General features: G+C 43.1%; 1 protein-coding gene across 1 annotated transcript in view; it reads left to right on the top strand.

Annotated features, from left to right (window-relative positions):
• The window catches only part of SYT9 (synaptotagmin 9), a 160,551-nt gene that overhangs the window by 70,971 nt on the left and 63,630 nt on the right, over positions 1-25,950 (top strand). The window contains exons 2-3 of the mRNA XM_006027948.2: positions 4,056-4,404; positions 8,073-8,619. Coding sequence (XP_006028010.1) covers positions 4,056-4,404; positions 8,073-8,619 — 896 coding nt within the window. The remainder of the gene's footprint in view (positions 1-4,055; positions 4,405-8,072; positions 8,620-25,950) is intronic.

The raw sequence follows: 25,950 nt of genomic DNA, 5'->3' as shown, positions 1-25,950 counted from the left end.
TACGCTGAGGCGCGCAGTCCCCTTTATAGATTCCCTAGCCAATCAGGGTCCCCCCTTGATGGAACATTCTGGAGGCCTCAGCATGCTGGTCTGGCCAGTCACGCTCTAGGGGCAACTTCTGATTGGTTAGGCTACTAGCGATCATGAACTGTCCGCATGATAGGGCAGGGTAAGGTCTAATTCTTCCGTACCAGTCACAGGTAGCTATGTCACTTAATGTCTTAACCAACAATCTGGTGGAGTCACATCACCTCCTGACAAGCTCCAATACGAAACTGGACATATGCCAATTGAATATCTCTGGATTAGGGTCAGAGGGGAGAGCAATAAGGGTGATGTTGTGGTGGATGTCTCCTATAGACCACCAGACCAGGAGAATGAGCTAGGTGAAGTTTCCCGACTACAGGCCCTGGCTGTTCAATCACCCTGATATCTACTGGGAGGGCAATAGAGCAGTGCACAGAAAGTAATTGGAGAATGCTGAGGACCACTTCCACATGCAAGTGTTGGATAGGCCAACTAGAGGCCTGCTGCTCACAAACAGGGAAGAATTAGCAGGAAATGTGGATGGCAACTTGGGCAGCAGCGATCATGAGATGATTTGAACTCAGGATCCCGAGTAAAGGAAGAAAGGACACCAGCAGAGTAAGGACCTTGGACTTCAGAAAATCAGAGAATTGATGGGCAAGATTCCCTAGGAGGCCAGTGTGAAGAGAAAATAAATCCAGCAGAGCTGGTTGCATTTTACAAAAACTTTACTGAGGGCTTAGGAACAAACCACCCCGATAAGCAGGGAGACTAGCAAATATGGAAGAAGACCAGCTGGGCTTAGCAGGAAACTCTTCAATGAGCTAAAACACAAAAAGGAAGTTTAAAAGAAGTGGAAACTTGGACAAACAACTAGGGAGGAGTATAAGAGTATTGGTTGGTCATGCAGGGATGAAGTCAGGAAGGCTAAAATGCAATTGGAGTTGCAGCTAGCATGGGAGGTGAAGGGGAACAAGATGGGTTTCTATAAGTATGTCAGCAACAAGAGGAAGATCAGGGAAAGTGTGGGTCCCTGACTGAATGGGGGAGACAACCTAGTGACAGATAATGTGGAACAGGTTGAAGCACTCAATGCCTTTTTTACCTCAGTCCTCACAGACAAGGTCAGTTGCCAGTCTACTGCATCTGGCAGCACAGTTTGAGTGAGGAGGTGAGCAGCTGACAGAGGCAAAAGAACAGGTTAGGGATTATTTAGAAAAACTGGACATGTAAAAGTCCATGGAACAAGGTGTGACGTACCTGAGGGTACTGAGGGAGTTGGCGGATGTGATTGGAAAGCCACTGGCCATTATTTTTTAAAACGTGGTGATTGGGAGAGGTCTTGAATGCTTGGAAAAAGGCAAATATAATGCCCTTCTTTAAGAAAGGGAGGAAGAAGGATCTGGCAAACTACAAGCTGATCGGCCTCACCTCAGTCCCTGGAAAAATCATGGAGCAGGTTCTCAAGGAATCCATTTCTAAGCCCTTATAGGAGAAGGTGGTTAGAAACAGTCAGCATGGATTCACCAAGGGCAAGTCATGCCTGACCAATCTGATTGCCCTCTATGATGAGATGACCGGTTCTGTGAATGTGGAAAGAGCAGTGGATATGATATACCTTGACTTTAATAAGACTTTGTAGTTTCCCACAACTTTCTCACAAGCAAGCCAAGGAAGACCAGGTTGGATGAATGAACAATCGGGTGGATAGAAAAGTGGCTGGATTGTCAGGTTCAGAGGGTAGTAATCAATGGCTCAGTGTTTATTTGGCAACCCATATCAAGTGGAGTGCCCCAGGGGTTGGTCCTGGGGCAGTTTTATTCAATATCTTCATCAACAACCTGGAAGATGGGATAAAGTGTACCCTCAGCAAGTTTGCAGATAACACCAAGCTGGCTGGAGTAATAGATACATTGGAGAGTAGGGCTAAGATTCAGAGAGACCTCAACAAATTGGAGGATTGGACCAAAAGAAATCTCACGAGGTTCAATAAGGATAAATGCAAAGTCCTGCACTTAGAACAATCCCATGCACCAGTACAGACTGGTGACTAACTAGTTAAGCAGCAGCTCTGCAGAAAAGGACCTGGGGGTCACAGTGGACAGTAAGCTGAAGATGAGCCAACAGTGTGCCCTTGTTGCCAAGAAGGCTAATGGCATACTGGGATGCATTAGTAGGAACATTGTCAGCAGGTCGAGGGAAGTGATTCTTCTCTATTTTGCACTGGTGAGGCCAGATCTGGAGAACTGTGTCCAGTTTTGCACCCCCCACCCGCCCCAACACACACACAAAGGATGTGGACAAATTGGAGAGAGTCCAGCAGAGGGCAACAAAAATTGTTGGGGGCTCAGGCACATGACTGATGAGAGGCTGAGGGAACTGAGCTCATTTAGTCTAGAGAAGAGAAGGCTGAGGGGGTGCATCTACATCTGTAAATGGCTGCACAGTTGCTACTGCACAGTCATTTAGTACTTGCTTTAGCTTTAGCAAGTACTAAATGACCGTGCAGTAACCACTAAATGACGGTGCATGAGTTGTTTCCGACCCCACTTTGCATTAGTAACAAGCTACTGCATAGTAGTTCATTGCTACTGCACAGTAGCACTGGTGTCATGGGTCATGCCCACTGAAGCAACATTGCCACAGCAACAAGCTACATATAGCCTCTCATGTAGGCATGCCCAGGGGGATTTAATAGTATTCTTCAAGTACCTGAAGGGTGGTTACAAAGAGGATGGAGCTAGACTGTTCTCAGTGGTGGAAGATGACAAAACAAGAAGCAACTCATGTTGCAGCAAGGGAAATTTAGGTTAGATATTAGGAAAACTGTATCATCAGGAGGGTAGTAAAGTACTGAAACAGGTTAGCGAGAGAGGTTGTGGAATCTGCATCCTTTCAGGTTTTTAAGACCTAGCTAGGCAAAGCCTTGACTGGGCTGATATAGTTGTGGATGGTTCTACTTTGAGCAGGAGTTTGCACTAAATGACCCCCTGAGGTCCCTTCCAACTCTAATTTTCTATGATTCTATGAGTCTTCCAAATAAAACACAGTGTTTAAATACCAAACAAGCAAGTGAACAGACAAACAAAATCATCCCTTCTGCCCCTCCTCAAGCACTAGAACAGGAGCCCTCTGGCTCTGGTCCCAGCAGAGCAGTCTGGTACATCCATGCAACAAAATGTTTAGCTTACATCCTGCTTCCTTTCTCCTTGCAACTGTTCTCTCACAGCTCTTTCCTTTGGGGTTTTAAGCTCCCAGTGGAACACTCCCTTGTTAGCTGAAGGCCCAGCAGCTGAATATCCTATATCCTTAGCACAGCTGGCTACCCTTTCTTAAGGGGACAGAGCACCCTGTTACAGTCTGTTGAACCTTACTGTGCAGTGCTAACTTCCCACAGCAAAGGCTGTATGTCAGTTTAACATCTTCAATGCTTGTAACAGAATGTGTGAACATAGCCACTGAAGCATGATAATATATTGCAAGGCTTTCCATATTTAATCTTTTGTATATTTCTTTTTAAAATTTTCAGGTAACGTGGAAGACACTCTTTATGATTACTTTGTATTTTGTACACTTTCCTTGTGTATCTTTTACAAACACCATAAAAATGTTCCCCAGACTAGCATTTACTAACATAAGAGACTAATGAATAGAATAGGTTGAATAAAATAACTCTAAATGATGTTTCAAGCTCCTTTATAAAACATCTGAAATCACAGGAAGCACATCTTCAGTCACATGTAAATAATGTATTTCAAAGGCATAATTCTGTGTTAATATTTTATTTACATACAATAAAACTTTAATGACAAGTTTTTTCCAGACAAAGTGGAGAAGAAAACATTTTAATACATTTTTATGACCTGACAGTTGCTGCTATCAGTATTTAATTTTTCCAATCCAAGTTAAGCAATATGTAAAGAAACCTTAGCTCTATGTTGTGTTCCCTGTAGGAGATGCACAAATCTCTAACCAGTTGGAGAAAAAACAAAAAATGTGAAATGTCTCTGTGTGTTCCTTCTTTACAGATGTCTCAGTAAGCTTGCTATCCTTAGTTGTCACAGCCTGTGGACTTGCTCTGTTTGGTGTGTCTCTGTTTGTGTCCTGGAAGCTTTGCTGGATCCCTTGGCGAGAACGTGGCCTGCCTTCTGGAAACAAAGACAAGCAGGATTCGCTGAACTATACAGACACAGAAACCAATGACCATGAATATAGCGAGGATTACTTGGGACAGCCTACTTCCTACCCAGAGTCTTCCATGAAAATTAGCCACACTTCCCCTGATATTCCATTAGATGCTCAAGCAGGGACCAAGGAGAACTGTGTACACAATGTCCGAATGCATCGCCAAATCACAGAACCAACTTCTTCTGCTCGGTCAGTAGCACAATTTTCTTCTAATAATAAAATATTACTCTCCCAGTTTCAGCCCCATCCATTTTTAGACAGTATGCAGGCCAACAACAAATGTTTATTTACCTGTCTTAATCCTTTCACTTTAATGGTTATAGAAAATTATTTACTTGTTGGGGTGTGCTTCATGACAGACGGTTTAAGAAGGTGTGGCCATAATGGTAGTCCTTTTTTTTCAACCATAAACAACAAATGCACCATCTGCCTACTCCCCTCACAAACAAGAAAACTTGCCAAAATAGTGTTCTTCGGAACAAGAGAACAGTCTAGATTTGATCCTGTAAAGCATGTTCATTTATACTTATCGCTGAGGCTGAGCACTCAGTAATATCCCTGTGAAGATTTCAAAAACAACCAAAAAATAGGGCAAGCTAATGAAACACTTATAGGAGTCAGAAATAGGATTAGAAGTGATAGATTTTAGTTACAGCATTGACTATGGGTGAAAAACTGACTGAACAAGTTTGGATGCAGGCACAGGAAACTGAGCACCAGTATATGAGGGAACAGGAAAGGAGGAAGGTGACAGTGTGAGAGTGTGGAAGGAAAGGTGATAAAAAGATTATTCTGCACATGGCAATAAAAAGATCAGCTCTTGAACAGCCAATTAGTGAAGTTCTGAGCCAATGTAGATATACCGGAGCTGGAGAAGGTACAGCACTAGCCCCACAGTTCTTCAGTAACTTATTCTGGTCACCTGAATTAGCAAGTTTGGCAAAGACTCTTGACCACAGGCTGTTCTTTAAGATAAGGTGCAGTGAGAACAGCTAAGAGCTAGGGATTAAGTTCAGTAATTGCCAATCTTTCAGTGTTAATATCTTGATCTAGATCAGGGCTGTTCAACTTCTGAGTAGCTGGAGGCCACATGCTGTGCACCCTCCCCCTCCCCCCCCAATCACATGGGCTGCATGTCATGTGGGTGCCCCACCCCAGGCCCCAAGCCCCTTGGACTCTGTGGGCCCTGCCATCACATCCCACATCCAGGAGCACACCAGAAAACAGAAGCTGGATGATGGGAGTGGAGCCCAGAGATCCTGGCCTTAGCAGCCAGAGTGATGGTAGAAGTGGCAGCAAGGCATGAGCTTGCAGGCCAAGAGTTGTACGGCTCTGGTTTAGATAAGCAAAGACCCCAGTAAACAACAGGAATGCTCCTGAGTGCCTGGATAAATGTCCTTGTCTTTTTCTCAGTAGGCTGTAGATCAGTCCTAGGAATCTGTGACTATGGAAACTGAACCCAAGCAAGGATGCACCGTTGCATTACCAGCCACATGCAAGGTGGATTTCAAACTCTGGCACTGCATCCTACTTAAGATATAGGACACACAAGCAGATTGTCAATGAGAGAACATTTTTTTTTACTGACAGTCCACAAGCTTTACGAACAACCAAACTTTTTTAATTATGTGTTTTTTACATAATATAAAGGAAATGTAAAATACAAAAATACACACGTAATTGGTACAGTTCATAGGCACAAGAGGATTTTAATTCTCTCCCCTATGCCCCCAGAAGCCAGGGACTTTTTAATATTCTCAATATAATTCCCAGAGTTTTCTATCATATTCACATTTTCACTGTTTTTGTAAAGCAAAATTCTTCCTTCAGCAGTGAGAGCTAAAGCCTTACTAGGCACAAGGCAGTGGAAGCAAGAAAATCCAGTGCTGAAACCACAAAGAGACAAATTTCTCAATCATGCAAGGAAAAGGAAGACTATGAAATTTACTCACCCAAATAATTATATCTTCTTAGTCCTAGATCAGCAGCGCTCCCTACAGAAAAGCTAGTTTAGGACTGGGGAGTGACAGTTCCTGAAGTTTTACCTCAGAAGAAAGGGAAGGAGAAATTCTTTTGAACCTTCTCTCCATCCCTTCAAACACTTAAATATACAGTTTGGAAGGGAACCCTAAGAAAGGTACCGGAAAAAAACAAGTCCGCTCATTTTAATTCCCTTCCTACATTCAACTGGAGCCCCTAATGCCATGTGCCTTTTCATATTTCCTTTCTGTATGAGCAACTCTGACATGGAAGATGTGACATGCAGGCTGATGACAGGAAGCATGTGTATATGAGACAGTCTAGTACTTGAAACCAGGACACCAGGGTTCTAGTCCTTGATCAGTTATGAATTCGCTGTATAACTTTCATCTAATTTCTGTACTTCAGTTTTCCCACCTTTTCAAAGTGGATACTGTATTAACCCACAAGTCTGTATTTACCTCTTGTGTTGCATTACGTCGATCTTCTTTAAAGAAGGGTAGGGGTTAAGTTGTCTAATTTTTTTATTTGTGACATGATAATATTTTGTCATGGAAAACTACTAATGTATAACTACATAATTATGCTTTTATTATGTAGCAAGGGAGAAAAAATAGTTGGATTATGAGAGAGAGAATGTTTCTGTTTTAACACATATACACACATTTACAAGAAATGAATGATCATATGAGAGGAAATATTGCTGATTACATTCAGCATAAATAGTCTTGACTAATTGTAACCTAAGATTTTTCCCAGGTGTTCCCTTTTATGTGCACTATGCTTTGGTTCTTCAATATGATGCATGATTTTATGTATTAATAAGAAAAAATTGTAAAATCCAACTCATAAAGATGAGGGCTTTTACCTAATCCAACTTTCTCATCCAACTGCCCTACAGGGACTGCAAATTTGATTTCTGCCATTTTCTTGTGAAGTGGAAATTTCAATCACAATAACCAAGTGACTCCAGATAATAAATCTCACTGGACCGAAGCTAAAAGGAACTTTCTCTCCTAGGAGTAATAAAACTAAAGCAGTCTTTCAGCCTAACTACTTACAGTGTTTATAACATCTGCTGGTAGTTATGAGAGAAGGACCACAGCAGAAGGAAAAACATTGATAGAGATGGGCAGCAAACCATTTAAATTAAAAAGAAACAGCTTGTAAATCAAATAGTAGCTTTTATTGATAAGTTATTAATTTACAGCTGTTGGGAAATACCTCCCTCCCATTTCAGTCTTTTCTCTTCCTACCAGATATCAATAAACTCACCTAAAGCTATGTGATGGGTAAAGAGACAGATTCTCCTCTCCATTATATAGGCATAAACCATTAAATTGTGTGGGATTGGGCTGAATATTTATAAAGTCCTTTCATGGCAAATAATAGGAATAATTATTATTACAAATGTACCTATGGGACTAATTCATACTTCATGGTACTAAATCCATTGATTTCTCTGAATTTATATCTGGCATGGGAGGGCTGCATTTGCTGTTATATGCAGTTATATTAAATCATATATACATTTATAACTTAATGGAAAGGTGATTTGGCAGCTTTCCAATTAGCTTGGCTATTGGGGGGGAAGGGTGTTACAAGCTTCAACTGACTTTGGAGAGTATATTCTGTGAGCTTAAGGTAAAAGAATTGTGCATTATACAAGCATAATAAATCTAATGATGAAGATGAACTGTAATAATATTTCAATTATAGAAATATTGCTCTATTAAAAAGGGATCGTGTGCTATATATGTTCATGCAATCTAAAGGCATGATTAAATAAGCCCAATGAAATTAAAATAATGTCCAGACAAGAATCACACAACACCTGACAATATAATCAATTTAGCTTCTTTCATGTTTTGCTTAAGGCACAATTCAATCCGAAGACAGCTCAACCTTTCAAACCCAGACTTCAACATCCAGCAGCTTCAAAAACAGGAGCAGCTGACTGGGATTGGACGCATTAAACCGGAGCTGTATAAGCAAAGATCAGTGGACACTGATGACGGGCGGAGAAACAACAGCAAAGCCTGTGGGAAGCTCAACTTTATTTTGAAATATGATTGTGACTTAGAGCAGCTGATTGTAAAAATTCACAAAGCTGTCAACCTGCCAGCAAAGGACTTTTCTGGGACTTCAGACCCTTATGTGAAGATCTATTTGCTTCCAGATAGGAAAACAAAACACCAGACTAAAGTGCACAGAAAAACCCTAAACCCAGTATTTGATGAAGTTTTCTTATTTCCTGTTCCATACAATGACCTGACCACAAGGAAGCTCCACTTCTCTGTGTACGACTTTGACAGGTTCTCCAGGCATGACTTGATTGGCCAAGTGATAGTGGATAATTTTTTAGATTTGACAGACTTTCCCAGGGAATGTAATATTTGGAAGGATATTGAATATGTCACCAATGTAAGTATCCCAGTTTTTCATTTTACAATTTTATATTTCAGTGTAACAACTTATTTATAACCTTGACCTGTTTTAAACTGATCAAATTGGTCTCTATGATACATTTATGGAGAAAATTATTCTTTTGTCTCTCTATCGGCATTTGACCTTAATCCATAGAATGTGTTAATATATTTCCAGTCATCATTTTACTTTTATAGGATTTTTTTTTAATGTAGTATCTATGGAAGTTAATCACATCCCTGTTAATAACAGAAAAAAGCTAGAGAAATATGCTTTCTAACCCCAATTTACCATGAAAAATGCTATTTTGCCCTTTTTCCCTTTATATATGTGTTATTTATTATCTGTCACATTTGTGTTGGCATACAATTTACCTGAGTGTACAAAGTGAAGGACCGTATGGCTTTCCTCAATCCTGCAAAGTCAGCTGACATTGCATCTACAGTCCTGGTGAATTCTTGACTCTGAAAGCTGGCACTAGCAGTTACCAGTCAATGTCACATAAGATGTGGAAACGCCAAACTGTGCAATGAAACCCTTCAGTTCACATTCCAAGGATCAAGTCACAGTTAGTACATTTGCATAAAAGCATACCGCAGGCGGTTCTTGCCTGAGGTAAATGTTAATAAATACAGAGCAGGTTTAAAAAGAGAAAATTTGAAGCCCCATGGGGAGGGAGGGAGGGAGGGAGTTAGGCAGGGCTGGGCCTGGGGATGCTGCCCAGCCTGGTGCCCAGGGCTGGAAAGCATGGCTGCAGGGCCCTGGTGGGGAGTGAGATGGGGCTGCGGGTGGCTCATCCAGGGGGCAGAGGGGAGTGGGGCCAGCTTCTCATCACTGCACATACTCCTAGGGGAACCCATGCCCCCCAGATCTGTGCACAGGGCAGGGGCAGGGGCAGGGGTGAGTGTGGACTGCTGTGGGCTCGGGCTCCCTGTCTTGTTGCCATTCCCCAGGGCCTCTGCAGCCCAGCGGGTGGAACCTGGCGCAGCAGAGCAGAGTAGGGCCAGGCCCAGAAGCTCCTTGCTTCTGTGAGACCCATGTCTCCCTGGCAAGGTGTCTCCTGCCTGCCCAGCTGCATTAAAGGCGGCGGCACAGGGTTGTGCTCCTCACTGCTCCAGGGCAGGCAGGGGGCACATCACAAGGGCAACACAGAGTTTGCAGTGACAAGGAGCTACCCCACCCAGCCCTGCTCTGCCTTTTTCATGCCTGGTCCCACACAGCTGCAGAGGCCCCAAGGAAGGTCAGCGGAGTGGGGAGCCTGAGCCTGCAGCAGGCAACCTGCAAACACCTCTGCCCCCCACACAAATCTGGGGGGCATAGGTCCCCCTGCCCCAGCAGGAGTGTGTGCAGTGGTGGTGCCTGAGCCCACAGAAGGCTGCCTGCCCCCACACAGGCTCCAGTTCAGCCATGCCACCCATGGGAGAAGGGGAGCCAGGCTCCATGCTCTGCTGTGCTGCAGCAGTTGCCACCTCCCATGGATGGCAGCCAGGGCTAGGTCACTGCTGTGAGGGGCAGGGGCCTGCAGACCCAGGTCCTTGGCCCCATAGCTCTGGCAGCTGGGGTCCCCTCTGGCAAGGCTGGGAGGGGCAGGGGAATGTGGAGGAGAAGTGAAGGGCACCAGCAGTGCCAGGGAGCTGTGGGGGAAGTGAGGGGCACCAGCAGATCTCGGGGGCAGTGGTTGGGGAGTAAGAGGCACCAGCAGAGCGGGGGGGCTGTTGGGAGGGGGAGAGTAAGAGACCTGCTGGACCTGTGTTCTGTGAGCTAAGGGAGCAAGGGGAAATATTGTTTTCCATGATAAAAAACCCCAAATCAAATACCAAAATGTATAGGTATTTAGAATCTATTCTATACTAGTGATTGAGGTACTGATAGGCTTCCAAATTGCTTTAAAATTGTATATATATATATATATATAGTGGTGTTTCATTTTAATAATGGATTTGGGGATTTTTATCAGCGAATTTGTGATTTTTTTCAGAGAATTTGCTATTTTATCAGAGAAAACCAGGATCCCTGGTTATGAATCACAAATAGCATCCTTTCAGAGACCAGGGACTTTATTCTGCTCTCAATAGGCAAATGTCTCTGCAGTGTTAATGGGAATAAAGCATGTTTCTTCACTGGAAAATAGATGCTACATGAATAAAATGCAAAGTTCACAAGGTGAAGGTATTAGTTTCATAAGCTAGTAAATATTTCATTTGCTTTACAAAACTGAAATCTTGTGGGTGTCAGTAAACCAAACATTTTAAACAATAAAATCAAAGAACTGCAAGTGTTTCAGACCCTTAATCAAGAAAAACATGTAAGCATGTGCTTACCTTTAAGATCCTGTTGATGTCAGTGGAAATTATATTTAAAGTTAAGCAAAAACATATTTGTTGTCCTGCTAGGGATGAATCAAGTCCTAACTGTCAATGTGGCATATAATTGAGCCCGGAGCTAAAATGCTAATTGAGTTGATGGTGGGGGAGGGGGAGCACTTGGAAATTTATGTGGGCATTATTTGATGCCCTCTTCTTTGTGTTCCTAGTATGAAAAATATGCTGCATACTAAAATGGCACTACAGGAGCTAAAATCTATTCTTACCTTAATAAGGGTAAAGAGTAGAGAGAGAGCAGAGTCTGGTCTAGATTTGAATCTACTTTCGGACCTAAAGTTCAATGATGGCTAAAATCAGGTTTGGTCCAGTATAGTTATAGGCCCCAAACACAATATTTTGATTGGGATTTAAAACCTTCAAATTCTATATGTGATTAGAGTTCAGGTACAGTCCTATCCAGGGACGGATCCAGCATTTGGCAAAGGTGGGTGTGGGAGCAACAACCTAGCTGCAGGAGTGGCTGCATCCTGCTCCCAACATCCTCCCCCACCCCCATGGGCAGACCACACTATGGGAGCCCCCAGAGCAGGGGTGGGGAGACAGGCTCACCTGGAGCAATGACTGTGGCAGCCACAATGCCCCCACCCTGCCCAGTCTCCTCCAGGAGCTGGTATGGGAAGGGAACTGCCACTCTCAGCTATCAATGCTGCTTCTGCTGATGTCCCAGCTGAACCCAGCCCTCAGGCATTCCTATTAGGGTTACCCTATGTCCAGGTTTTCCTGGACATGTCCTCTTTTCTGGCCCCCTGTCCTTGTGTCCAGGTGGGTTTTTAAAATGAAAGCAAATGTCCAAGTTTTTGCTCTTTCTCTGCTTTCCCAGGCTGGCTGCCTGGGGATGGGAGCAGCAGGCAAGGTGATTGGCTGTTGAGGGTCCTCCTCCCCCTCCCAGGCATCATCTTTTTTGACACTGGAAATAGGGTAACCCTATTCCTGCTTGAGTGGCCAGGAGTGCCTCTAAATCTTCCCCCACCTCTGGGACAGTGGGCAAAGCAGCAGGCAGAGCAGAGGGGAGGGAAGAGAAGGGGATAGACATGACTGAGCACAGAGGGAAAGGAGGGATTATCAGCTGCTTGAGGTATTTTAAAAAAGTCCCCAGAGATTCCCAAGGAGTGGTCCAGTCTGAAAGGGGTACCATACCATTGCACCCCCTCTGGATCCACCCCTGGTCTCATCAGCACAGTTTTAGTAAAGGTTTGTTCTACGATAAAACAGAGAACACCGAGTATATGCTCATAAACAGGGTTTGTAGCTAATAGGGACTTTATCACTGCAAATGATGCACAGCATGAGACAGCCCAGATTTGCCTAATGTTGGTTCCAGATAAAAGGTTCACATAAACGGGTTCTCACAGTATTTAGCTTTCCAATTAACATTTCCAAAATTTCAAAGGTTGTATTCAGTTTAATAAAATTATGGCAAACTAGCACAGGATTATTCAAGAAGTTGAACTGAATTACAGTCATTTGAGTTAGTTCTCTTAGTAGCCATTAAGACTGGCAATAAAATCTCAAATCAGCAAAACTGTGCAAAACTCACTTAATTTCATCCAAGCTCTGAATCAAAGGCAAGGATTATGAACCTTTGAAATAAAACTGAGCTGGGTTATGCGAGCTGATTTATGGTTGTGAAGAGGACCTGTATCGACCCTGGCAGCTTTGACTGAGTTTAGCTTCGAGCGTCTTGTTTGTTTCAAACCCGAAAGTCAAAAATAGCGAAAGGCCATGCAATCCCATTAAAGTTAATAGAGTTTCACAGCACATAAATCAATAGAGAATCCAGCACAAGTAGGTGTGAACCTGCTTAAAACACACACACAAAAACCAACAAACCCCACAGAATTAAACCTGCCAAGTTAGCCACTGATTTGTTATTTCATCTGAAAATATATATTTCAGTTCCCCATGTATCTCATTACATTATATAGGCATAGGGTGACTATATGTCCCATTTTCTCTGGGACAATCCCCGTATTTAGAGGCTGGTCCCAGCTGACTGTTGGGAATTATAATGGGTGTCACAGAAACGCAGGGGCGCAGGGCACTGTCTGGCCAGGAGTTAGAGTGGAACGAAGCACCTTGTAGGTTGGCAGGCAGGCGCTGCTGCCTACCCGATATGTGGCCCCACCCCACTTGTGAGACCGCTGGTGGGGAGGGAGGGGGTCGAGTCCCAGGTTTCCCAGATGATGTCCCAGATTTTCAGGATTTCCTTATGGTCAGCCTATATAGGCAAGGATTGCATGTCCCATTTTACATCATTTTCTATTGTATTGTATTGTATTCTAGTCCAGTTTCGCACAGCAATGTAACAATGCACCAAATCCACTTTTACTGAATATCTAACACAATAGTCTATTTCAAGTAAGTATTGCAGATTGCACATGAAATAAGCCAGCTTCACCACAAACAGAAACATTGAATTCACTAATTAGATGGTGTCACAACAGTGTCTTCTTTCTATTTTCTAATAAAACTAAAACTTTGTTTTGGTCAATCTACAGGGGCTTTGATTCTTCTCATTTCATATTCTGGTGCCATCTCAGGCTTTGAAATCTTTTTATAGTATCATCTTATGCAGTTGGTTAGTAGCAATAGGTTTCACATTATGGAGAATAAAATACCTCCACAGCCCACAAAAGACATCTATAGAGAGCACTGCCTCTAAGCACCTTGTATATTCAAATGACAGTTCTTCTAATCTGAGTCTCTCTGACCAGAAAGCTTCTTGCTCTGCCAGTGTTTTTTCCAGCCTTACAGGCAGCAACAGCAGTGTGTAATGGAGGAAGTAATTAATAAATGGATCAGCCCTAGATGAACATGAAAGCAGGCTTAATTTGGCTTTTGTATATTTATCAGGAAAGTTATTCTGATTTCCAGCATGTCAGGATGGAGAAGCCTTTCTATTTTTAGGCTTGGGTTTGTTTACCTATTTATTTATTTGTTAGTTTTATATCCCGCCCTTTTCAAAAGAAGCTTACAATAAACAGACAAACCACCCAGATAGGAAATAACAGCAGATTCCTCAAACAACAGCTCCAACTCCTCTCCCCCACCCCCACATGCCGGTCCTTTAGGTAAACCACCATAACAAGCAAACCCTCCAGCCCATGTATCCCCAGCCCATGTTCGTCATCCCCTCCAGCCCATGTTCGCCTTCCAACTGCCATTTAAATCCAAATACAAGAAACCTCTTTCTACTGTCCGCACACTCCCACTCCCCTGGCTCGTCCTTAGGAGAGATCCCTCCCTCTGTGCTCTCCAATGTCCCACCCAAGCCCCCCCCTCTCCTACAGACCCATGGCTGCCCCCACAAAACAAAACAAGCAAACAGAAACAAACCAACCCACCCAAAAACTCCATATCCCCCCAACAAACACAATGCTGAATTCAAAAGAACCTTAACAAAAAAAGAAAAAGAAGGTCCCTGCATCCATCTCCATCAAAGCAAGACACCAAAGGGTACCCTTCAGCAGTGCCCACCCAAGGAGGCCTGAAGGGTTTGGAAGGTTGGCAGGTTGGTTGAGTCCCTCTACCTCCATCTGAGCAGCCAAGATGTTACCTAGGTTTGGCCCCAACCCTCCTCCAGAGAGAAAAATGGGAGGAGGGAGTCATGGCAACCCAACCTTCTTCAACACAAGGATGTCTTCTGGTTGGGTTCTGAGTCTATCCTGCTCAGTAGCCTCTGATGCTTTCATTTAAAATAATTGTTAATGTTCTTGGTACTATCCTCAAACTCAGCTTTAATCAGAAACAGCATATGGCCTCAGGAAAAAAAATATTTAGTTTTAAAAATAAAATGAATTGAGTGCACACAACTACCCTACATTACGGGTTTAGATAGACAAGAGTCACCTGCTGTGTAAACTGGTAAATATTCATTTAACTTGTTGTGTACCTTTCTAGCAAAACTGCTTGTTAAATATGGCCATTCTGGTACACAGGCAGACCTATCGACTAAGCATATTACATGAACTAGGTTCTATTGTGACCATTGTTTCATAATGACTTTTTTGGCATTCTCCACATGTTTTAAACTCAAGTTACTTGCAGTGCTGTGGATCTGTCAAAACCAGAAATTAGAAGTGGAGAGTGAAGATACTTGAGGCATGAGAATAAATGGGAACTGGGATATATCCCACTTCCATTTTCAGGTTTGCCAATTTTCAGAAGTGGCCTGGTTTGAGACCTCTATAGCCTGATTTACAAAGGAGCTAAGTGCTCACACCTTTAACTAAAGCCATTAGGAGCTGCACTCACTCAACAACTTTTAAACTCAGGACCTACATACCTTAGGATGGGCACCCAAAACTAGTTGGCATTTCTGTACATTTAAATCTTAATTTATGGGTGCTTCATGTTTGGCAGGTATGAAACAGCTACAATAGTAAGCTGACTCACTGAGGCATCTTGAGATTCAATTAATCTCTATTAAGCATTTTAGTGAGCTTTGGGTGCTAGATATAAAAGAGCAAAATATTGCAGTGTACTTACTTGTTTAAGCAGCTGCCCTATTAGATAAATCCTAACAGCAGCTAGAACAACTCCAGGAGTTGAGCACATAGGTATGGCCTATTATACCTGTACCTCCACAGTCACACATCAGGTATGGTCTATTATATCTTCTAATAAAACTGTTTCTCTCTGACTTGTCTTCCTGCCTTAATGTTAAGAAATTACAAATCTTTTTCAGGGTATACCCATTTACAGTTGGTGACAATGATTTATTACCTTGAATTAGATCAGTTTTATAAATGATCTAATAAATTGCTGGGGCAAGAAAGACACCTCCTGACACTTGATGTCTTTTCAGCTTCCAGACATAGTTATGCTTGTGATTTGGTATAGCCAAATGCTAGCTGGGAAAATTCATGCTTTCCTGAATGCATACAATAAGCCAGCAGGCCTCCTTGGGCTGAAGAACTACTGCCATCACTCCCTTCTCCCACTTTCCACTCTTGGGGAAACTTGGAGCTAAACCCAGGCAACATCTTGGCTACCCAAATGGACAGAGAATGACCCAGAAAAACTATGTGTTTTCATTCGAGTTTATAATTCCACCTTTGGACTGCCTCCCATGTCATTCACAGGCATGGAAGGAGCCTCTCCTTATCCTCTTCAGATTCCCTCTTAAAACTCTGTTTTATTTTAATGATTACGGAAGTCATTAGTGATTATAAGATAGCTGGTATATAATCACTTCTTACCCATCATCTCATTGTTATCTTGGACTCCCACTGTCTGTTACATCTACCTGTTGTGTCCACTGTCCAGTGACAGAAAAAACAAAGAAAACCTCTGTAAGTCGAGAATCTAGTCCCAATGGCCATAGTTTGCTTGCAAGGGATGTTTGGTTTCTGCCTGTTCTGGCCTGCTCAAATGTGCAAAAAGTTTAAAAGTGCAGGCAGTCCATTGGGATAGAGTTCTTAAGGCATGCTAATTTCTGTAGCCAATGGCACACAAAGGGGCAACAACTGACTACCTTTCTCCCAAACAGCCAGGCACCTAGTTATTGCAGGATTGACAGGGGTACACAACAAAAGAAAGAGCCAAGCTGTCTGCACTGCAGATGGGGTGTGTGTAGTGGGAGACAGTCGCTTGCCTGTGCTAGCATGAATCCAAAGTAAGGCTCAAGCTCAAACCTTTGGATCTACAATGAGACACTTTACCTGCTCTTTTACCACATTGCACAATTGTAAAATGTACAGAAAATGATTAAACAAAGACCTCAGGTAGTAAATGATTTTATGAACAATATATATTGAGGACACATGTATCCTGTAGATTTGTCAAGAATCCAACCCAGTGTGGATGGGAAAATCAATTAATTAGTCTTCACACTTAGCATAGCAGCTAGTATAGCTGTCACATATAAGATAATTGCACTACAAAGTGTTTTTGCCATACTTTTTGCACTTTGTGATAATTCACATTTTTAAGCAGGCTCATTGCCCAAGGCTGAATTTCTCCTTTTGTATTTTTCCTTTTCTTTTTATCTACTGGCCTTGTTAATTGTGTTGTGAATGTTCAAGTTACCAGAAATGAAATGTAGATCAAACAGATTAGGAAGTAGCACACAGCATAGATAATATATAGATAGATTTGAGTTTTGAATATGTCATTAGGAAAATTATAATAGCAATAAGATGTTTTTGTATTTCAGAGGGATATAAGCACATGCTTAAGGGTTGTGACAAACAGGAGTAGGCTCAAGCACATGCTTATGCACTTTGCTTAACTGCAGTCTTAGATTGTAAATATTATGAGTTAGGCATTGTGAATTTGTATGTGTTTGCAGACTACCTAATTGTGTAGTCCTAATTCTGATTGGGCCATCTAGCCATTCATACTGTAAACGGTAATATAGATTTGGGCTAGGGACAGAAATTACACATAAACTAGTATAAGTGATCAGAAACCAATGCAAATCTGTAACACAAAAGAAGTTCAGTGCACATAACTGTTTTCAAAATGGCCAAAACTGGTTGAAGATAAATCTGGATGGATGTACTATCAAACTGAACTCATTTAAGTTAAATCATCTTATTTAACTTCTGTTTCAGATCCCCCTCAAGATTCAAGTTAACTCACAGTCCCCCAGTATTCCAGAATGTTTTTCACTTTCCCTGCAAATCCCACCTTGCAGGGTGGACAGGATAGCCTTGACCTATGCTGTCTGCTCCAGCTGAGCAGGGAGGCATGCTCTAGCACCCCCCAGCATCTATCCTGGGCCACTGCAGGCATGTGGCTGCATTTCTGGAATCAAAAGTGAATCCCTGTCCACTTGCTTATTGGTTCAATCTACACAGCTTAGACTAACCTATAAAGACTGAATCAATTTCAGCCTTGGGCTTTATGACTGTCTGTATTTAGCCTTGGTAACTGAATCTCAATAGCCATGTACTCTTAGACAGGAGATCAAAATTTGAGCTTTGTGGCTAGCATCAACATTTGTATTGAGCAGGCCCAAAAACTCAGATCCAAGAGCTTCAAGACTGGTTCTACAAGTTAGGTTTAGTTCTAAGGGTGATAAATTGATTCAGTCAATTACTTTAGCAGTCCTTTACCTCCAGAGACATATCTTTGATCAGAAACTAGATGAATTTGGAAGCCTTAAATTTAATCAAGTACTTAAGCAATGAGGTTCTGGAGCTGGTCAGTGCAGACCTGCTTCTAAGTAATTTCAATGAACAGAAAGAATTAGGAACAGAAACTCTTTTCTTGCTCATAGATTCCCCATGAAATAAACAATTTTTTTCCATACAAATCTATCCAGGATCTATGTTGCATGTTCTTGAGTGCCCTCAGTTGTCACCTAACTATTAACATATGCATAAATACGTTTCTCTTATAATACCTAGCCTGTTACATTATATGAAGATGCGAGAGATTTTCTTATCCCAACATGTATAGTCACAAGTTAATAATATCAGACTGAATTCTATATCTCCATTATATTAGCTGGTCCATATTTTTACAGGAATGATCTATAATAGCAGTGCTCAATTTTTGGCCCTGGGAACGAAATGAGTGGTGCAGGCTGGATCGGGTTTGTAGGCCCAATCCAGTGTGCTTGGTACTGAAGCCCAGTCCAACACATGCTGGATCAGATCCTGGTCCCACATACCATCTCAGGCCTGCAGTCCCAGGCACTACCCCTACCCCAGCCCTGATTCCATTAACACCAGATCATGCCTGCCATCCCAACCTCATTCCCGGACCTACGTGTGCTGGATCAGGCCCACTGCCTCAGCCCCAGCACCGTGAGCATGCTGGCCAGATCCTTTACATGGAGCCATGTCATCTGGCCTGCGGGACTTGGAAATTTGGTGGTGGAGAAGCAGTGGTAGTGTTAATTGCCTCTGCTCTCTTGCCACCAATTTCTGGACCTTTGGGGAGCCCTATGGGTTGGATCACACAGCAGTGCAGGCCAGATTTGACCCACGGGCTGGGAGTTAAGAACCCTGCTCTATAGCTACTCCTGTACTCAGCACCTTTTCCCTGTCTCCTATGCATCTCTCACTCTTTTCACCTAGATAATCTCTTTTCTAGAGATAAAGAAATAAAGCAGGATGCTACCTGCAGGCAGCCTCTAGTTCAGCATTTGCAGTGTATCTGTGGAATGTATTTTACACATGCAGTACAACCAAAACTTGAATCCAGAAAATCAAATGCAGTCTTCAATTATACTATGCAATTCTATTAACTGTAATTATTATAGCACAAATGTAATTGGGGAACAATTTGGCCTAATATTTTTGCAATTCAGAGAGAGCTCTTCTACAGGATGAGCAAAAGAGCACTTCCATAGCTGGGACCATACTGCTGCTGTGTTAAAGCAGCGTAAACTGGGGGTGTTGTACAAGGTTTGGTGAATTGTTCAGATAATCTTATGCATTTTTACATAAAGTTAGTTCTCTTTAAAATCTAAACATATGTTCAACCAAGAGGGGTGGGAGGAACAAAACACTTCCAAATCAAGGTTTGCTAATTATCACAATTTTTTTAGACTTTTCACTCTGTCGCTTTCCAGTAGAGGCTATGCGAAGCAATTAGAAAGTCTGTAAATTTGTTAGATTCTCTGAAAAATCCAGCCTCTCTAGATTCATTTTCAATACTTGGAACCAAACTTGAATTTATTCTTCTCACAGAATTGCACATACTGTACTTGCTTGAAATGCCTCAAGCTATTTTTAGCCTTTAATACCCACTAGATAGCAGAGCCATCAGTCACCTTTCTCTGTTGAATAGACTCCTTTAGAATTTTAGGATTTCACATTTACCATGCTCTGTGCTCTGGTTTTTCCAGTTTTCACTTTGTTCTTTTTTTCACTGTTCCCTGTGTATTGCAGTGGTAGGTTGAGCAATGGGTGCATATTTGTTCTTGCTGCATTCTATTAATTGAGGGCCAAACAAGAGACAGTAGGTAATTGTGCTGCCTCAGCATGATGACTCATTTGCAATGACTAGTGCATTAGGGTGATGATTTGCAAAAAGGCAGGGTAGAAGTGCATCTCACAGAGTAACTGTTGCACTCTTTCCAACCCCTACCCTCTCCACCCTGCTCACATGCACTGGAAGGGAAGTAAAAGTCATATTGAGGCTGCTGTCCCCACCAACATTCAGGTAGATCATGCAAGAGAATAAGGGGACCTTTTCTGTGGGGGCACAGGATGTCTTAATTGAGTCTTAAAGACTTCACTGCCTACCTTATTAGGTCAGCTGTGTCCAGCAGCTGCTGGATACAAAATGCAGTTCTCTACACAGAAAAAAAGGATTATTGGCCCATAAACATTACATTTGGGAAGCCTGGTGGTACGTGCTCAGGGGTAGCATACAGAGCCCACTGAACAGTTGATAAGGTCATACAATTTACCAGGTAATCTGCAAGGGCAAGAATTTACTCTGCTTTGGACAGGAGCTCATTTGATCTTCAGAATTGCCCACCACGTGTGCAGAAGAGAAGTTGAAGATGTGATTCAGTTCCAAGCTGACTCTAGAGGAATGGAGTTGCTCATAAAAACTTATGCAGTTAGTCTATAAGGTACACCTCTACCCTGCCTTTGAGATGACTCTAGTGAAGGACACCATGGAAGCAGTGATGCTGAGATGAATCCATTGTAAAGACCTCTGAAGCAATATGGTACTGTAACAGTACGTAAATGGATATAGACATTAATGACAGAGATTGAGAGATAAAGAATGAAAGCAACAAATAGAGGAACCAACAAAAGGTAATGTGCTGTCCCCACCACATGCTACACAATTCTGCTCAGGCATCGTCTATTTATAGTTTTTCCTCCAGGAGGCTTTTAGCACCTGATCATCTATTTTGCATCAAATTTGAAAATGGGAAAACATGAATCAATGTACTTCAAATGAGAACTGCATAAATGAAGTTGTCAGTAAGTGTTTCTGACTAAGACTCAATTATAAATTGAGCAAGGAGTAGCTCATGACTTGACTGACCCCTGAAGATATCCTAAACCTATACAGCAGCTCTTCTGCTGCATACCAGACTTTTCTGGGGGCTTGCAGCACATCCAAGGATGAAGTAAGTGCCATGTAAAAATTACTCCTGAGAGATGATACAACCTCAGGCTGCAAATATCCTCCTTTTCTTCTATTTGAGAACCCACTGCAAGGTTGCCCCAGGTAGCCATAGGATGTGAAAGCTTTGGTAGCATAGCTCCAGTGGAGCTAAGCTACTCTCAGAGATGAAGCATATGGCAAGAACACAGTACTTCTGTGGAGACAAGCATGTCCTACAGGGTGGGGGAGCCAGAAAACTTACCCCACGACACTTGGAACAAGGGAGACACCCTGAGTCTGGGCCTATGGCTGTCCCTAGAGAAGAAAGCTCAGTTCCAAGGTTAACAATTCTCTAAGATGCAAATTTCTATTTTAACGCACTGTTTTACTTAATCATGCCTTGTGCATATATCCTCTGTTAAACATTCACATGACAGGGTAAGGCAGAGTGTTTGCTGAAGCCACCTAACCAGTCCTCAGCAGTTTCCACCAAAGGAAAAGTGCTTTCTCACATATAATGGAAAAAGAAAATGAGCTCTGCTTATGCCTTCTCAAATGCAGTAGGGCAGGGCTAACATGCAGCCTGAAATCCTGCCCTGCTGTTGTTCCTTCTATAGCAGCTGTGTTCTTTGGACTCCCACTACATCCTCCATCTTCTATTTCCTGTCCTTGTTTCTGGGGGTGCGGCAGCATAGCAGAAGAGGGTTGGGGTGCCTGAGCCAGGCACACAGTGCCAGGTGGCAGGGTGCTTCTGCATGCAGCATGGGAAGGGGCCTGGTTGTTCACACTGTATACAACAAAGGAAGGCACCAGATTGCCCACACTGCAGGTGTGTGGCACATGTAGCAGGGGAGAATTGGGCTGCCCACGCAGCATGCACAACTGGGAGGAGGAGCCATGCTGCTTGCATTGTGCATGAGGTAGACTAATTTACATGGCAGAGAAGAGCCACAGGGGATCCACCTGTACCTCTTGCAGCCCCCCAGAACTGCAGGCCTAGTGATGTGTGGGCCCCAGTTGCTTGGAAGTTGGACTTTTGTGCAGTAGAGGAGCCTACAAGGCAGATCTCAATTCTCTACACCCTTACTTACATATTTACTTGTGTGGTTCACCCCACTGAAGTCAGCAGGATTGTTCACAGAAGTAGTTAAACATATAACATAGTCATAGGACTTAGGCCTTAGTGTGACGTATTGGATGTGACAAACATGACAGTTTGTTGCATGACCGGCCACTGAAAGTACTCTACAGCCATGCACTGACAGCAGTGTATAGCTTCAGAGCGCTTTAAAAATGCCTGATAGTGTGATAATCTGAACCCTCATTACAGCACTCTAAAGCAGAGCACCTTCATTAATGAGGAAGGCTCAGCTGATACAACCAAGCCCTGCTCCCTGTGCTGTCTTGGGAATGGGAAGGGAGTGGAGGGAGCTCATAGTGGGGGTTGCCCAGCCAGTGCTGAAGGGTGGGGTGGGTAGATTGGAGCCCCTCCCGAGGCTCCAATCCACCCACCACACCCTCCAGCACCAGCTGGGCAACTCCCAGAAGAGCTTCCTCCACTTCCTTTCCCCCCATCCGATTCTGAAAACAGTGCTGGGGCCGTGAGCAGTGGGAGGGAGAAGTATTGCTAGGGGACAGGAACTGCAGAGATGTAGTCTCTCTAAATCGCAGCTCATCTCCCTGCCCCTGGAACCCACCAGCGAATATCTGTTGGGTGCCAAAGATAGCTGTAACTCATGGCGCTTCTTGCAAAGCACCATGAGTTACAGTGGGGAGTTGTACTTCTGTCTGCACCCTCTTCTGTGCTCGATTCACTGTTGCCACCTCCCAAGCTAAAAGTAGTCTAGCCATGTTGTACAGCAGTGTGCTCATGCCTGTAACTTTTGCTGAGAGCCAAGGAAGCAGTAGCTGCCTTGCTGGGGACTGGAATGAATCTGAAAAGTATTTCACATCATTTATTGTGTTGAAGTGACAAGCTCAGATACAGAGGTCATATTAGTAATGTCTGCTGCATCATGACATTTGAAATCAATGTAGCCACATTTTTATTGCATTTAGTTGCTTGATTAAACACTCTTTTCTTTAGGCAACCAGCAGTCACAGGACATAGCTCACCTTGGAGAGTGCATAGTCATTGTGTGCTCCTTACATCAAAAAGCATCAAATTAAACATCAACTACAACTAGAGAGAAGAAATTTTTGACTGAGCAGTGGCAGTTTAGTTGTGATAAGTAAAGGGAAAGAAAATGACTGACAGCTGTTTTGGGAGTGCTGCATGAACTAATTCTACACTCATATATGTAAGCCAAACCTGGCTCAGACATCAATCTCACTATCCCACCTCTCAAACACTTATGCCAGATGGTGCCTTTGGAAACATGTAATAGAGCTAGTCGGTAGCATGTGTTTAGGCACTCTTGACTTTTGAAACCACAGCTTTGAGTACAGTAAGGTGCAGAGCCAAACACTCATAACTCCTTGTGAAATCAATGGGAGTTTTGGGTGCCAAAGATCTTTCAGGAGAGAGAAAAGCCCTTTAATGCATTTGTAGCAAGAAACTCATGAGTTTTTATTGTCAGAACTATGTTTCTGAACCTCCAACCAGTCTTAGTCTTGGTTTAAGTTAATTGCTATGCATTTTTTGTCAGAATATCAGCACAGCCCAGCTTTTCAGATAACTATTGAGTCACATAGTACAAGTGGCTGGAAGGCGATCTACCATACCTGATCAATTTACCAACAAAAACTCCAGTTAAGCTTGAGATCTCAGGGTGGAATCTGGGTCCTGATCAGGCACAGAGAGTTTGGTCACTGACTTTATGAATGAAGATTTCATCACTTATCACTTAAACCAGGGGCATTCAAGCCTGTTTGTGAGCCAGTTCCCACCCACTGCCCCATGTCATTCAGCCTGTGGGGCTCCTCATGGATCCAGAAATTTGGCAGCAGGAGAAAGGTGGCACGACTCTCCCACTGCCAAATTTCAAGACTGATGGGGATCTTAGGCTCTGTGTGCTGGAACTGGCACTGATCCCACTGTGTAGAGCCAGGTAAGGGCAGCACTGGGCCCCAGGGTCCAATCCCAGCATGTGCAGGGCTAGGAAGAAGGGGTACCAGGCCCCAGGGGCCAATCCCAATATGTGCAGGGCTAGGAGGAGGGGGTGCACCAGGCCCCCCAGGACCTAATCCTGGTGGTCTAGGTCAAAAGGGTGTGGTGCCAGCCCCCCAGAGACCAATCCCAGTGGGAGAGGGCAGAAAGGGGCAGCATCAGGCCCCTTGGGACCAATCCGAGCACATGGACCCAGGGCCTGTTCCCAGCAATCAGGGCAGGGAGGGAAAAGTGCTATACCCTAGAGCCCAATCTTGGGGTGTCAGGCTTGATCTGGCCTGCAGACCAGTCCTGCCCCATGCACCTGGCCTGCGGGACCAAAAGGTTGAGCACTACCGACTTAGAAACTTAGCAAGAACATACTTTGGGCCAGGACCAAGCACAGCATGGAATAAAAATGAATGCATCAACTGATTGCACCGAGATAAAGCACAGGGCAGCAAAGCAAATGAACAGCCTCCTTTAAATGTGTTCAGCTAGGTAAATACAAGGCAAAGTTGATCTCACCAGTTCGGGGTATGACTTTTTAAGGAAAAAAAAATAAGCAGAGCTTTTTACTTGGTCTAAGAATATCAACAATGAAGTGAGATTGCAAGTGAGCTGATACAGCGACACCCTACAATTTGGAGATTTTAGGAAACTGACGGATTGACTAAAGAAGTAATGTGGCCAATGCAAAACCTTATTATGTAATCATAAGCATCTCACCAAAATACTCAACTTTTTTACTGATACATTGTTGTAATCCCCCTGTTGTTCTGCATTCCCTCTTTCTCTACAGTCAAGTCCATCTTTAAAATTAACTTCTTCCATCAAACCTATCAATATTAACCTAAAACCATAAAATAACATCACCAAAAGGTATGGCCAAAGATGTTCAGAAGCAACTATATTAGGTGCCTCTATTTTGGAATGACTGTGATTTTCTGCACCTTAGGGACCAATTTCTGAAATGGGTTAAGGACTCCCACTCTGAAAATTAGGTTCCTTCAAGGTGTCAAGCTAAGCATCCAAAACCATTAGTCTCGGCTGAAAATGCTGATGGTGTGTTGTCTTCTATGTAACCCCATATCTATTTTGCTTCATTTTGCTGCTGGAAGTCTACCTGAATACCTACTTAGACATCAGAGGCATGAGTTTGAGCCCTGTTCTAGACTTGTGCAAAAGGCCATTCCCATTTGACTCCACTGTACATGGATATCTGGTTATTGAGATGAGGAAGTCAAATGTGACAGATGTGACCGTGGTCACATCAGTCCCTTGTGTACCTGTTGTCAGCTGAAATTGGCACGCCTTAAGCACACTGATACAATAAGTCACTATGCTTAGAAGAACCTTTAACCTTTCTAAATCAAGTAGGCTATAATTTGTTTATGGTAGGGACTGTGTTTAAAATTTGTAAAAATTGTAATAGCACCTAAATAATTCAGGCACCGGGCACATTAAGTTCCACTGAAACTCAGTGAAACTCAGCTCTTAAGTCACTTAGGCCCTTCAGAAAATTTAACCCTTTCTCCTCTCTTTGTTGTCTGTACCGCAGTAAGTACAATGAGTGCTTAAAAAGTTGTATTAGTTCACCTACACATGAACATAAAGGTATAGTAACTTGGACAGTTTGTACAAAATCATCTTGCTTGAATGGACATATTCACTTGCCACGGGAAAGACAAAAATACTTCACTCCCCATCTCAAGACTAGTGATTTGTTCCCAGTACCTGAACGTATAACCTATGAAAAACTTTCCAGGAGGAATAAAAGCTCTTGACTCTTTTTAGGAGCCCACAGCATTTATGCCCTTCTGTCTACAT

This window comes from Alligator sinensis, unplaced genomic scaffold (assembly GCF_000455745.1).
Source record: "Alligator sinensis unplaced genomic scaffold, ASM45574v1 scaffold1072_2, whole genome shotgun sequence".
Lineage (NCBI taxonomy): Eukaryota > Metazoa > Chordata > Crocodylia > Alligatoridae > Alligator > Alligator sinensis.
The sequence above is the reverse complement of the archived record's forward strand: the minus strand, read 5'-3'. Positions and strand labels throughout refer to the sequence as shown.